Here is a 14,718-nt window from a genome sequence, read left to right on the forward strand (position 1 = left end):
ATGTATAGATTTGTTTAATAACCGAGTTACGACCTAATGTGTAGAACCGAAAATGTTTAGTAGCATGACAATAGCCTGATAGGAGATAGTATATTACAATGTGTTACATCTGAATGTAAATAAACAAGTCAATGATCGTGAAATTTATCAGCTAATGTTTACTGATTGCGTGTTCCGCGAACTTTGGCGAGTGCGAACGTCCGCAGTCGACGTATCTCTCATCACGTAGCATCGCTCCCGCACGTCTCTCGCGCAACACAATGAAACATGCCTGATGGCTGACCTTTGTATTAAACATAAGTCGATTTATTTCCTTGTTATTCGTATTTTATGACATTTTTGTATTACAGGACTTGAATCGTTAAGTACACACTATTAAATATTCAGATCCAGATCGTTTATGGAATAAGAAATAGACTATTGTTTTCTTTGGATACGTTGTACCAACATAAATAAATGTAACGTGAAAACGTGTACGTATAGATTCCAAATGACCGGCCGTCCAGCGTTGGTTGGACAGTTTATTTTATAACATGTACAATTTAATGGTAACAGTAAAGTATCCGTACGCCTTAACTCATCTCATCTTTTATTTTACAGGCAGGTCCTCTTAAAGAAAAATTCCGTAAAAACTTCGGTAGCAACCAATAAGCTCTTTCAAAACTTACTCTAATTTCAATCCAATTAAACCTCCATAAAAAGAAGGTTTTTGTGACTTACTCGGTTCTAACACGTTCCACTGGCACGATCATTTTTTCTATGCATCGGCAATATATAGCTCTTTGTTCATAACGATAGATTATGAGGAGGCAGTGATTATGCGATTTCGCTACAGCTAGCAACAAGCTCTCTGGATTGTCTCAATGTAGTATTCCCAGTATTGTTATCGCAGAAAAAAAACGCACGACATGAACTCGTTTCTGACATCTCCGAGCATGGCTGAGCGCACTAGAAAACGTTACATGTACATACATTTTTTGTTAATGTCTTTTAAATTGTATTATCTGTGCTGGGTGAACAATCGTGTATAGTTTTTACTTTAATGACTCTTGTTTCTTACTATTGTTTCTTTGTTAACCCGGAGGTAAGTACTGGAGGGCAGATTTTGCTTTGAAATGGTACGATTCTTTTGTTGTCAGCATTGTTCAGCAAAATTTATAGTACCATCTTCATCTCTACGTAAAGATTAAAACATATCGAACCCTTGCTTTATACAAACTTAACAAGAAACTCATCCATAGACTGAAGGGGATCAGTCAGATGTATTAGTTACTTACCGGTATAAACTGGTTTCGTCGGGCCTCCGATCCGTTGTTAAATAAGAATTAAGGACATCCATAACACCATGTGATATCAGTAGTACTACATTTTATATAAATTTCAACTCCGTAAAAGCAACCTTCGAATTACCATAATATGGTCATTAGTAGGGGTCTTCGTTTCCGCAACTCTACGACTGCGTATATCGATATAATCAGTAATAAATGTTACTTTTAAAAAAGATTTAGTTTGATTAATATTTAGCTGTACTTAACAATAAAAATTTATGAAAGCAAAATTTCTTTAAAGCTTTCTTATTATAAATTGTTTAAAATAACCTGTCAAGATTTGCTACGTTTAAAACTTAATAACAATTTTTTTTTGTCTTAAACCTGTATTTTTGTGACGTAACCAGTTTTTGGGATACTTCTATTGTGTTTTGAAACGTAAGATTTTTATTGACTGAATTTCCAAATGGCTTTTAATTTCATTGTTATACAAATCTTGCAAAGTGGGTGTTACCTAACGTTTTGCGCTCGTGCGATTACATTATTGTACCGTAGTTTTGCTTATACTGGGTCACAAAGGAGTATTGTACATGCTCCATCTCGGTTACCCAACTCGTAGGCAATTTGAAACACGAAACTACTAACAAAAATATCTATGCGCTATGAAGTGTGTTATTTATTCGCAATCAAACAGCGATGCGGTTTCGGTGACTTTGATCTATGTATAAACAAATGATAATAATGTAGAATTGCGTCATCCGGGTTGCAATATCACTGAGGAGAAATCGGCCGACGATACCGCTTAGTACTAGATCATAGACCCAACCTACTTTACTTAAGTATTACTGTTGATAAACCATCGCTTTGATAGCGACCTTTTTAGTATTTTATCAGTCACTCACACCGAATATGTTGCTGAAAATTTTCTTAATACACATATGATTTTAAATATTTATTTTATGCATTTTCTAGTCCATTTAATAAGTCGACCGCTCGTAACATTATGGTTAAACAAAGTAATTCTTCCAAAAATCGTAAAGAAATCAATTTTTTTGTCATTAAATCTTTCGCCCGCGACTCCGTCCGCGTGGAATTTAAAAAAAAAAAACAAAGAGTAGCCTATGTGTTCTTACAGGGTATCCTTTACGTCTATGCCAAATTTCATCGAGATCAGTCCCGCCTTTAAGGCTACAAACTCTAACTTTCGCATCCATCCATCTAAACTTTCGCATTTATAATATTAGTACGATTAGTAAGATACGCAATGTAATAAAAGATGCATACTATTGACGATTGTCAGTCTGCATTGTCAGAATTTTATTCCTTTAGAAGTGATAAAAGAAGTATCAATAGCTAGTTATCGTTCAACGTTTCGAAATATTTTCAACATAATTTCGTTGACATCAAGGTCATTTTCAACTTCAATAGACTACAAACTAAATGTTAGACACTTACATAAGCCGGGTTTGAAAGAAATTTCTCGAATAAATTGTAGACGAAACAATTGCCTTTTAAATGTCTTTGTTTTCGGTTATATATTGGCAGATATAGAGTTAGGCTTTACTTTCCTAGAAAACAGTTCCTGTCCACAGAAAATTAAGTCTTTTGAAATTATAGTTAATCTTCTTATAATAGTATGTTCAAGTACCGTTTATTAACTGTCACCTTTCTGTAATAACATATTTGTACTGTATGTATATCGTGTAGCAGTTGCAGTTGTCGTACGGTATATTTACTACAATGTTGCTTGTTGTTAACTTACTCGTGTGATCGTGACAAATAACCAAAAATTAAAAACAATAAATGTAGTCTAAAATATAACACACATTGTTGTATTGAAAGTTTTTGGTTATTAAAAACTAACTATTGCTCTTGACTTCTCTGGCTTGGCATTAAAAAAATATATAGCCTATGTTATTCACAGATAAATTATTTCTAATGGTGAAATAATTTTTAAAATCTGCCCAGTAGTTTTTGAGTTATTTCAATACGCGCAAATCTTTCTTCTTTATAATATTAGTATAGACTCGCCGTTCCCGTGCAGCTTCATACGAATAAATTATGAAAATTATATATTATTGTTTATATTTCTCAAGTTATCAATAGCAAATGTCAAAATGACATGACATGACAAACCTTAGCAATCTTGCTTCCTTGATGTTGGCAGCAACTTATGGTCTCTTTCCCACATTAGGGCTTTAATCCAAAATATTTATCCCCCAAGTTTAACGGCGTGGATATATATAGCCTAAAGCGTAACCTAAGTGTAGGGTGTTTTTATTAAAAAAAGAATTATCCAAAATTATGCTGTAATTGCTGACATCTTAGGCAACGAAGAACTGTGTGTTTACGCTTTATTATAATAGTATAGATACCCATGCATACCTTAAATCTGTTTCCCACGGAAAATAAATATTTAATCATGGTGTGATGTTAATCTATATTAGTTTTAAAAAGGAATAAAAAAAAACATTACATAATTAATATATGGTACTTGTCAAATATCAATGCGGGTCGCTAAATCGCATAAAGTGCATTGTCATTGTACCCTCTGCGATTGCCAGTGAGCCTGAGAGGTTCGTTATCATTTGCACGACCTTCTGTGGGAACAATGGCGTTATGTAGCCACCCACTCGTGTAACCTTAGTCGTATTTTTAGCTGCAGGAAGGTTCAACGCTCATATTTCCTCGACGTGGCTCACATCAACTACTGACTATATGGCACACGTTTATCTTTCCTTTATTTCGACTGATGCCACATAAATTATAACTATTATCACTATTTTCAGTTACGGCATAAACATGAATTAAAAAGTACGTTTGCAATATCAATTTTTATTTGATAATTATGTTTCTTATTTAGCCCGCGACTCCGCACGCGCGGAATTATAAAAAAAAAACAAATGTTCTATCCTCTACATCTATGCCAAATTTCATCGAAATCCATTCAGCCGTTTAGGCTGCAAACCCTATCCATCCTTTTAACTTTCGCATTTATACTTGTAATTTCAAATTTTTGTTTGATAATTATGTTTATTACTATTTAACATTGTTAGTTTTGGCGATAAAATGAGTAAAAAAGCATTTATGGTTTCGAGGATTTACGTAGGGTGCACGGTCATTTTTTATTTATTCAAAGTTGATCACCTCCAATTGTATGTCTTTGTATGGTCTTTGACCTAGAAGCTACAATGGAAGCTCTAGGACACTATACAACATGATTTGTTCACGTATAATTTTAAGATGTTATTGCACAAGAGTTGTTGCGTAACAATTACGTTGAAATAGGGATACGTGTACCTCAGGCATTGGAACATGCAAGAAACAATGTGATTGTGTAATCATAATTTTGGATATATAACTATAGAAACACATAATTTGAACAAGTAAATTTCTTTTAGAACGAGTTTATTTAATTACCATGAGCAGTTATCTCATAATCACCAGTATACGTCCCCACCGAGGGGCTCGGTGCCTATCCTAAATAAGGGGTGACATCCTAAATCAACTACGCTGACCCAGTGCGTATTGGTTGACTTCACACATATCTTTGAATTTCTTCGCCGTTATGTGCAGGTTGCATCATAAAGTTTACGTTTATCTAGATTTTTCAAATTGCTATTCTAACTTTCTATAAATATTCTTGTTGTTCTAAATTATGCCATTATAATGTACCATTTTTTTACCGTGATTTCTGGAATTACTGCCTTTCAGAAGTTGTGGGACCAATTCTAATAAATAAGTGAATACATTAGTATAGTAAGTAGTTCATGATATAATTCTTTTTGTCGGAAGTTTGAAAGCCCTTTCGTGTAATCACGTAGTAACTGCTTTGTTCGTAAACATTTTAGTAGCAATGACTAATAGCAATAATTGTGCGTCAGCAGAACATCAGGACTATGACTCAAACAATTTAAACTCAATACCATTTTGAACTGTTACAAATTTCAAACAATATATAGTAATGTGGACATCATTAACTTAAAAGCAAGTTGCATCAGAAACTCGTTACCTTACCGTATGGTTTATCTTGAACGTTAATTTCCGGCAATCAACAAAAGCTGTCCCCTACGCAGGGTATATTTAGCCCCGCACATGTGGGAACACAAAAGAACTGAGTACACGCAAGGAATAAAAAATATAAACTACACCGGCCGCGGGTTCAATAGCCTTGGCTTGCGGCAAATGTAGCCTTTATTGCAATTTAAACTTCTATTTAGCACCTGTCTGATGGTAATTGAAAATGGAACAAGAATAACCATGCAGGTTACTTCGCTAATACTAACGAATAGTTCAAAGTTTTTCACGATTAGTAGTACTTAATAGGTTAATTATTATATCGGTTTTAAAACAAACTCTAACACTAATTGTAGCTTTGAAAAGATATAAAATCAGTACTGTAGGGTAATAAATTTGCCATAATATTACGCTTTGTATGAAGAAGTGGAACACCTAAATGATGCTAATAGTTAGGTACATTGTACAATCCATGATAACTGTATTGTTGTGGTTGAGAGGTTTTTTGAACTACCTAAAATCATTTAAAACGCACACATTCCTCCAAAGAAAACTGATATCTTAGTGATTCTATCAGTTTTATGCAGTTTTAAATCTTGCCTGTTAGCTATATGAGTATTTATTATCGTTTTTATTTAATTTCAATGTCGTTAAATGGATTGAAATTTAAAATCGCATAAAATAAAATTACATGTGTTGATATTTATATGAAAACTGTGAGAATTAATTACTTGTACAATTTTCCCAAGGGTTTTCCTCAGTCTTCGTCAAACAACATTAATGGCGTTGCTTATTTCACCTCGATATGTTTGCCTTTTAAAAAGTAAACAACTTAATGTAAATTGACGAGTTTTTAAAACCTTTGTACCTTACATACGTACTTGATGATTGCTTTTCTACTGGAAAAATCTTAAAACCAGTTTCATATTCCTAATTGGTATTTTAAACATGATTCCATCATGTACATTAAAGCAGTTAAAACTGAATTATGAATACATTTTAATAGAAAATACAGCATATATCAAAATGTTTCTTTTCTTTCAACATCAAGTCAATGATCCACATTGAAGTCCCAAAGGTCAAAAGCCGCTTTAAGAAGAGTTTCTGTCGTGCTTATGTCGGCGGGGACACTGCCCCCAGATTAGACTAGTTAATATCCATTCTACTTACAAAAATACAGACGATTCTGTGGATATTAAATGCAGAGTACCGTTACATTTGTATTCATTTGCCACTATTTATTGGCATTCTTTCTCGCCAAGCCTATGTTTTGGAATCTCGTTTCTCCTTTATGTTGTCCAGCGTGCCAGCATTATAGTATTCAATGTTTTCTTTAGACATGTTTGGCGCGTGTCTGGATTCATACCAACGTTTGTAGGTAAAGAATCGTTGTAATGTTATAGCGGAACAAGATCTCGACTATGCCTTATTTTCATTATGGTGCTCTTTAATAACTTACAGAGAATTTATAATATTGGTTTTTACTGTTCAATATTGTAAATAGGAGATAAATGTTTTGAGCATGTTACAAAGATTCGTTTCGGTTCATCCGACACTATATGTCTCTCAAGGAGAGTTGATTGTTTTAGTGGACCGTTGCCTGCTCGAGAGCTGACCCACTTTTGTGACCCCACACCGCTACACAAATTTAAACGACTCAATTTAGAATTTGCCTATGATTTATTGACATTTGTGATGCTTTAACGGTTCTTGGCACTAATACTTTCAATATACCAAAAGCACATACTTATTAGTATTGAACTTTAGTTACTACGTAATTGTTAAAGGTAAAATTTGTTTTAATTATAATTTTCCGTTTAAACTGTTTTGCAGCATGATGTGACATATTCTTCGAACGATATTACGTTAATTTGACTCAAATAATAATCATTTTAAAATTCATGGTAATTAATGAATGTATTCATCATTTGCAGGTTCACGAGGACAACATTGTCGGCTTCGGTATTTCGAGTAACGGAAAATTCATGATGTCGTGCTCATCAAAAACGGACATGGTGATCTGGGACCTGAAGGGCCAACAACTAGACCGACTGGACACATATCTGATGAGCACGCATGCTGCCAAGATATCTCCGTGCGGTCGCTTCGTTGTAGCCACTGGTTTCTCGCCCGACGTCAAAGTGATGGAGGTCTATTTCACGAAGTCGGGAGAGTTCAAGCAAGTATCAAAAGCTTTCGAGCTAACCGGCCACTCGTCTGGAATATATGACGTGGCGTTCGACGTCGACACATCCCATATCGCTACCATATCCAAGGATGGCACGTGGAAATTATACCACACAAAGAGTGAGTATGAATGGAATATTTAATGCGCATGTTTCGTTATCTATGAACAGACGCTGCGCCATTTACTGACAAATAGTTGCATGGTCCGCGCCTTGCTACGTGCCGTATCTGTTTGAGTTTTTGCAGACTCGTCACGCGGTAATGTTGTGCTTGTACGTAATGATCATCACTTCTCAATATGCTATTTTTATTCAAGCCCTTAGCAAAACAAAGGAATGGTATACTATTACAGTTAGGATGTAAACCATCGTAAGCAAATACGGTAATTGATTATTAATTGTTCAGATTTAAAAGTCTGATTTATTTTCCCACAGCACTAAAGCAAGCTTATAATGGAATTACCGACTGCACTTACGTTATAGAATTAATTTGTTATAACAGGAAAACTCGTAGGTACAAGACAGTACGTAATGTGGGCCGAGTCCGTTGGGGTCAGTCCAGACTTTTTACGTGGCTCTGACGTAAGACGTATGTACCAGCATTGCATCACGCGACGTTCTACGATGCGTGCGAATCCTTGCAAAATCTACTCGCGATTAATATGGCTATACCCAGTTTTTTACGTTGCCAATAATTGCCGGCTTTGAATATCAATGATTTTATCTATTTTTTATGGTAAACGGCCATCATATGGAAACCACGAGTAGTTGTAATTACTTACACTAACCAGAGGAATTATCGGCATTTGTTACATTTATTAAGACTAACAGTGGATCGCGACTTCGTTCGCGTGAAATCAACAGAATATTAAAAAAATATAGCCGTAGCTTTTTAATGGTGAAATAATTTGAAATCGGCCTAGTAGTTTTTCAGTTATTACAATACATAAAAATACAAATTCTTTCTCTTTATAATATAGAAATGGTCTTCAGGGCGTATGGTTTTTAATGTGTCGTTAACAGGTTAAATTACACATTTTTATTTTTACATTTTGGTATCTGTTAATGTAAAGGAACTATAATGTTGCCATACTAACATTGAGTTGCATTTAAATGGTCTACTTATTGAAACAAGGCGTCAATTTACAAAATGATGGCGCGCAGTCATGTGATGGTAGAGCATATCAAATTACGACTGACGACAATTACAAGCTACCTCTAATTTCTTGCAATACGACACGTTACTATGGTAGCGAATTTATTGCCCAGCTAATATTTGGTTACATTATATTAATTAGGTCATTATTATTGTTACAATAACAAATATAAACACTAAGGTAACCGTGTTAATAAAATGTATTTTTTAATTATAATAAAAACAGTATGAGTAAGATTGTTTGCTGCATTTGTGGTTGTAACTTACCAACTTCTTAATAGAATTTCATGCCGTTTCTACGAATGAATAACTCACGAAGGATATTTAAAATTATTACAGTAAACTCGCTTGCGCCCGAGACTCCGTCCGCGTGTAATTAAAAAACTAATTTTATTGAGATCCGTTCAGCCGTTCAGGCTAACTCTAATAAACCATCTTAATTTTCGCATTTATAATATTAGTGAGATTATAAGAGTTTTTTTATTACTTAGTAAACAAAAACCTGACTACCTGTATTATTCCATTTACGTAATAATGTTTCCTAAATAAAATTATCTGAATTACATAAGCCACCACCTGCCCTGTTTATCTCTTTGTTGTTAGTATTAAATAACGTATATACGTCAAATAAGGTATCGATGGTACGTTTGTTTATTTGACTAATGTTTGTCACGTTCCAGTGAATCATACTTTATAAACATATTTTGTATCGCTATTGCGTTGCAGACTTCCATCGACGTTTTTTTTCGAATATGTTAATTACTAACCTTGTTTTTTTCTATAGTTTATTTTGATTTATACAGTTTTGTGTTTAAATGTAAGAATTATCTCTTCCTATGTTTTTATATGCTGCACTATTTTTGAACCTAGTGCAAAACAAACTGCTAACGTTTTTGTTTCATTTTGTTAAATAATCCGTTTGTCAGTTGTTATAATTCCAAAAGCGCTAGTACTATATAAAACGTATAATATAATTGACTAATAGTGTTTTCATATGTGAGTAACAATTAGTAAGTAATTTTGTATGACATTGAATACGTTGTAAAATGTTTGCTGTTATCAACCACACCTTGTGAGGTGATGGTTTTAATCGCGGAAATAGGTGTTTCAAATAAATCGCTATTTGTTATACGGTTTAAGATTGTCAAGTTATTTGCGAAAACGAAGAAATATTTACTATTCAGAAATACTTTGATTATCTTGTACTAATAAAACTACAGTTATTGTCGTAATTACCCCGTCCTTTTTGACCGACTTCCCAAAAGAAGGAGGTATTCAATTCGTCGATATGTTTTTTTTATGTGTGTTACGGCATAACTCCGCCGCTAGTGGACCGATTTGGATAATTCTTTTTTTATCCGAAAGGTAATGCTTGCAGGTGGGTCCCATTTTTTTGTTTAATTTTTGGAGTCTAAGACTACGACGTAGTTAAATAGTTTAGCTCAAAATCGCGCGATGAAATTTCGGGTCATTTCTGTTAGTATACTATGCTCTACTCTTTCATTAACATTTAGTTTACACAATACCACACTATTTATATGCTATATTTATATGCTATATAACTCACATAGAGTCGCCGAACCAGGTTTTGCTCCTCTAAAACGATCTATCTTCCATCCTTTCTTTCGTCTCTTCTAGCATCTTTCAAACGATCTTTTAAGTACGATAGTAAAAAGGAATTAAATATATTACTAAGATATATCACATATCTTGTAGATGATGAGAAAAAAATATCTGGTTCTCATTAGAAATATATCTTGTCGACAATATTTATAAACTGCAATTGTTTATCCCTCGTAACATTCCATGTCACAGAATAATAAATAATATGACAGAGTACTATCAATGTACTGTAAATAGGTAAGATCTATTAGCAAACTGCGGGCTTCAACTGCACATATTGTGTGTTTGTTGATGGCAATTAAATTACATTTTGCTACTCGTGGGACTGAAGTCCAAGGTTTATGTGGACAAGTTAAGTAATTAAATATAAACAATCAACAGAAGTTATACCTTTTAGACAAAGGAAGGTAGATTATAAAAGAATGAAAATGCATCACAATCCAATCTAACTTCTAACTAATATTATAAATGCGAAAGTTTAGATGTAGGGATGTTTGTTAGAGTTTGTAGCCTAAACGGCTGAACGGATCTCAATGAAATTTGGATAGATGTAGAGCAGAGTATGGAAGAACACATAGGGTACTTATTATTTTTTTTTTTTAATACCACGCGGACGGAGTCGCGGGCGAAAGCTAGTATACCATAATCTTTTTTGCTGTCTTTAGTCTTGTCATATTCATGCAATATTGTGCTCTGTTTATCTATCAAAAGTAGTGTTATAAGTGTTCTTACTAATAAAGCTTGTATTTTGGACTAAACTTAGGTATCTACTATTAGATATGGTTTTTAATTGTATGGACGTAATTAACTTGAACGCTTAGAGCTATTTATCCCCAGTATGGAGTAGTTTAGTTCAGTTTCTTGTCTATGGCACTCCCTTAGCGGATTAGAATGGCGCACTATCCCACTAAAAAATTACATTGACAGCTGTCAGATAGGGACGTCGACGCTGATGTTCTGTTTTTTCCAATTTTCTTCTTAATACTACGAAAGTCGTGTAATAAAGCAAATTCGGACCACAATTTTGATTATAATTTATACTTTAAAACACACTTCTTTACAACTGTATTCCAATAATTTGAACAAAAAAACTAATAATTTCCTTTATGTTCTACAGTCGATTACACCCACGGTGAGTCCCCGCACGTGCTGGAGACGGGCAAGTACACACAGAGCTCGACTTCACCCAACATTGCACTGTCTCCTAACGCGGAGGTGCTGGCAGTCGCCGTTGACAGCGCTGTCGAGTTCTACGACACGTATACAGGACAACTGTATGACACCGTCGATAACATATACTCAGGTGAGATACTACACAGACCCACCTTATGAAAACAGCTTCATTTATATTATTATGCTTTCGCCCACGACTCTGTCCGCGTGGAACTAAAGAAAACAATAGTGAGTAGCCTATGTGTTCTTCCAGACTATCCTCTACATCTATACCAAATTTCATCGTAATCTGTTTAGTCGTCTAGTCACAAACTCAAAAAAATAAACTAAACTATCTCATTTGTAACAATAGTATGATTTTAAAAGTATGACTTCCTTAGATCGAAATTTGTATGTCGGTAGGGAAGATTGGACAAAATGGACTTTATAGGTATGGGGAGGATAAGGTTGTCTGTGGACGTCACTTTTTAGATAAAATTGAATTCAATTTGTCTGTTATTTTCTATAATATACAGCTTTTGTCTTTATCTAGAACTTTTTGCTCAAGATCTGTGCATCCTGTTGCGATTTGAATTGCGTATTCCATTAACCTTTTATAAAAGTAGGTTTATGTTTTGAATGTATCGTAAAATCTTTACGTTTCACGGTATATGATACGATTTTTAAAATACTATAAAATTATATTGTATTTGTAACAAATGGAGACGCACGTCGTTAAATTGTAATAACATTGTTAAAGCGTAGCTTATTGTTTAACGAGAGGCTACACCGATGTTAAAGTTTTTGCTTATCGACACAAAAACAGCGTAATTTCATGCAAAAATGTATAATAATAGATGTACATTAGTCTAGCGCGTTCGTTAACAAATTCATATAGTTTTTTTTTTTATAAAAATCTGCTTTAGCGAAGTTTTGAAAAGCAAAACATAACGTGTATGTTTAGGAGGTATTGACCAAAATATTGTATATGTTAGAAACATTTTAAGAAATGAGAATTACCTAAATAGTTAGGTATATATACAAACAATAAAACGTCCTCCAACTTATGTGTTTAAATATTCGAAATGGCCTCGAATATGGCACTAAGATATTCCAGTATTCGATCGTTCAGTCGCAAGTTACTGAATTATTGAACGCGCTCGTCCAAGGGAACTATCGATCGTTGTTACTTTAAACTAGCTTTTGACCACGATCTCGCGAAATAAAAAAAAATATTAAGAAGCCTTTTTCCAGACTATATCCTACTGCCGAATTTACAACAAACTTTCAATACAACTTTCACCATTATAGTATTTAATATGGTTTGCTAAGCCAAATAAAATTCCCCTCGAAGATGGGTCAAAAATTAATCGGTTATCAACCAAAATATAGACCTAAGTGTTAGCCGAATGATAATTAGTTTATGATCTTGCAACGTTTGTTCCAGGCACTATTAACTATATGTGTTTCGATGCGAGTGGGAAATATTTATTCGTGTGCGGGGACCGTGCGGTGCGGGTGCTTCACAACGTGTGTGGTTACTTCACCACTATAGCGAGCTGCTCCCGGCTTCTCTCGCACAAGCAGACCTCCGCCACCACTGAAAGGCTGAACAACACCATTAAGTCCTGTCAAGAGACGCTAGCGTCTTTTGGTAAGTAGATTAAAGTCCATATGTAAAAATCAACAGTTTATAATCTCACTAGCGTAGGTACAATTAGAGAAACTGAACGTGTACCATCTTTAAAGCTAAATTCGTTTGAACGTATTGACAAGACGAAACGAAAAATTACAAATAGAATGTAGCGTTTAATATGTCTATACGAAAAAAGTTACCGAATTAGTTTTTTTTTTTTGTAAGAATCGGAGTTTTTTAAGTAGAACATCTAGAATTTTCTCGACTGTACATACAGCTGTAACGAAGTAAGCAAAAGCGATACAATTTCATGATTTTATTCATGTTTTAATTGTCATTTCGTTTTAGTTCACAATATGCCGTTTTATAATATGACTAGGGAGATTATAAACTGTCGATGGTCACTGTATGACAGTGACATGTCGAATGCATTTATTTTTTGCCCAACTGACTTAGAAGGGTAATTTTTAAACAACTCTTTAATGTCCAATGAACCAGTGGTAAATGTCTATTATATTTGTAATATTTCCCATATAAATGTATGTATTTTCTATGATCTATTCGAATTTCGAAATTATTTATAAAAATTGTTCTTCCTATAGAAAAATAAGAAAATCTCGTAACTTACGACTGTAATCTAAGTTAACTGTAAATGTTTAGATTAACTCTAAGTGACTTGATTGCTCAATGTTCTCATTATTTTTGATTTATTTAGAAATTAATTTCTTCTAATCATAAGTAATTTTTTGGTATTACAATGCAAAAATAATTGAAAACAATGCATTTTTTTTTAACTTGTATAGTATGACATTTTTTATTGTGAAGTGTCTGACAGTAATATTTTTCTGTATTATTTTTGAAAAATTTATGATGTGAAATTTTCAAACAAAGAATCGCTTTCTATGTATTTTAGGCCTATGTTTCAATTTAAAATGGTACAGTTTTTAGTGTATCTATAAATGTATGTTAGAATTTCTCTACTTCGAAACTAGATTAAGTTTTAGCTCTGTATAAATTATATACAATCTGTTTCTATTAAGAATGTGCATACTGTGACGTCATACTTAACAAAACTAAAATAATCAGAAAAATATTCATCTATAAAAAAAAATGGGTAAATTTTTTTTTTTACTTTATTTTTCGAGCGTTTTTTGGTAAATCTATGTCACCGAGATGCACATTCTTATTTAAAACTTATACTACATTCCTTTTTATTAACGGTTCCTAATTATTACTTCAATCCGTTCGTATGAGAAAAATATTTTTTTGTTATCTATCCACTAATAATTAAGTCAATCGTTTTGAAAGACTGTGGACATTTGTGTAAAATGATTTTCTAATGTCCTTGTATGTATTCGTATGAATAAAATTTATATGTTTTAAAGGAAAATTTGTTTTTTTTTTCATTCATTTTTGAAGAAGGGAATCTAAGGACAAGAGTTTTATAAGCAGTTAGAATGTTTACGTTAACTAACATCCGTTAACTTAAACCGCTTTGTGACTTTAACAATCTTACCTCGGCATTTGTTAATCAGATTAAGCTATTGATGAGAATATCAATTGGCTGTAACCGTGCGTTTCCACTGAACACGGATTTAGGTGCAAAAAGTTTTTTTTAAACTTGAGCAGAAGTTTCAAAAACCGCCATGTTGCGGAAATATGATACTAATTCCTTTTTCG

General features: G+C 33.5%; 1 protein-coding gene across 1 annotated transcript in view; it reads left to right on the forward strand.

The window, feature by feature from the left end:
- Positions 1-14,392, forward strand: part of LOC106108594 (transducin beta-like protein 2) — a 61,960-nt gene extending 47,568 nt beyond the window's left edge. Inside the window, exons 4-6 of the mRNA XM_013289831.1 lie at positions 7,220-7,592; positions 11,368-11,553; positions 12,850-14,392. Of these exons, the coding sequence (XP_013145285.1) occupies positions 7,220-7,592; positions 11,368-11,553; positions 12,850-13,064 (774 nt within the window). The 3' untranslated portion in view covers positions 13,065-14,392. The remainder of the gene's footprint in view (positions 1-7,219; positions 7,593-11,367; positions 11,554-12,849) is intronic.
- Positions 14,393-14,718: the final 326 nt, after the last annotated feature.

This window comes from Papilio polytes, unplaced genomic scaffold (genome assembly GCF_000836215.1).
Source record: "Papilio polytes unplaced genomic scaffold, Ppol_1.0 DF821511.1, whole genome shotgun sequence".
Taxonomy (NCBI): domain Eukaryota; kingdom Metazoa; phylum Arthropoda; class Insecta; order Lepidoptera; family Papilionidae; genus Papilio; species Papilio polytes.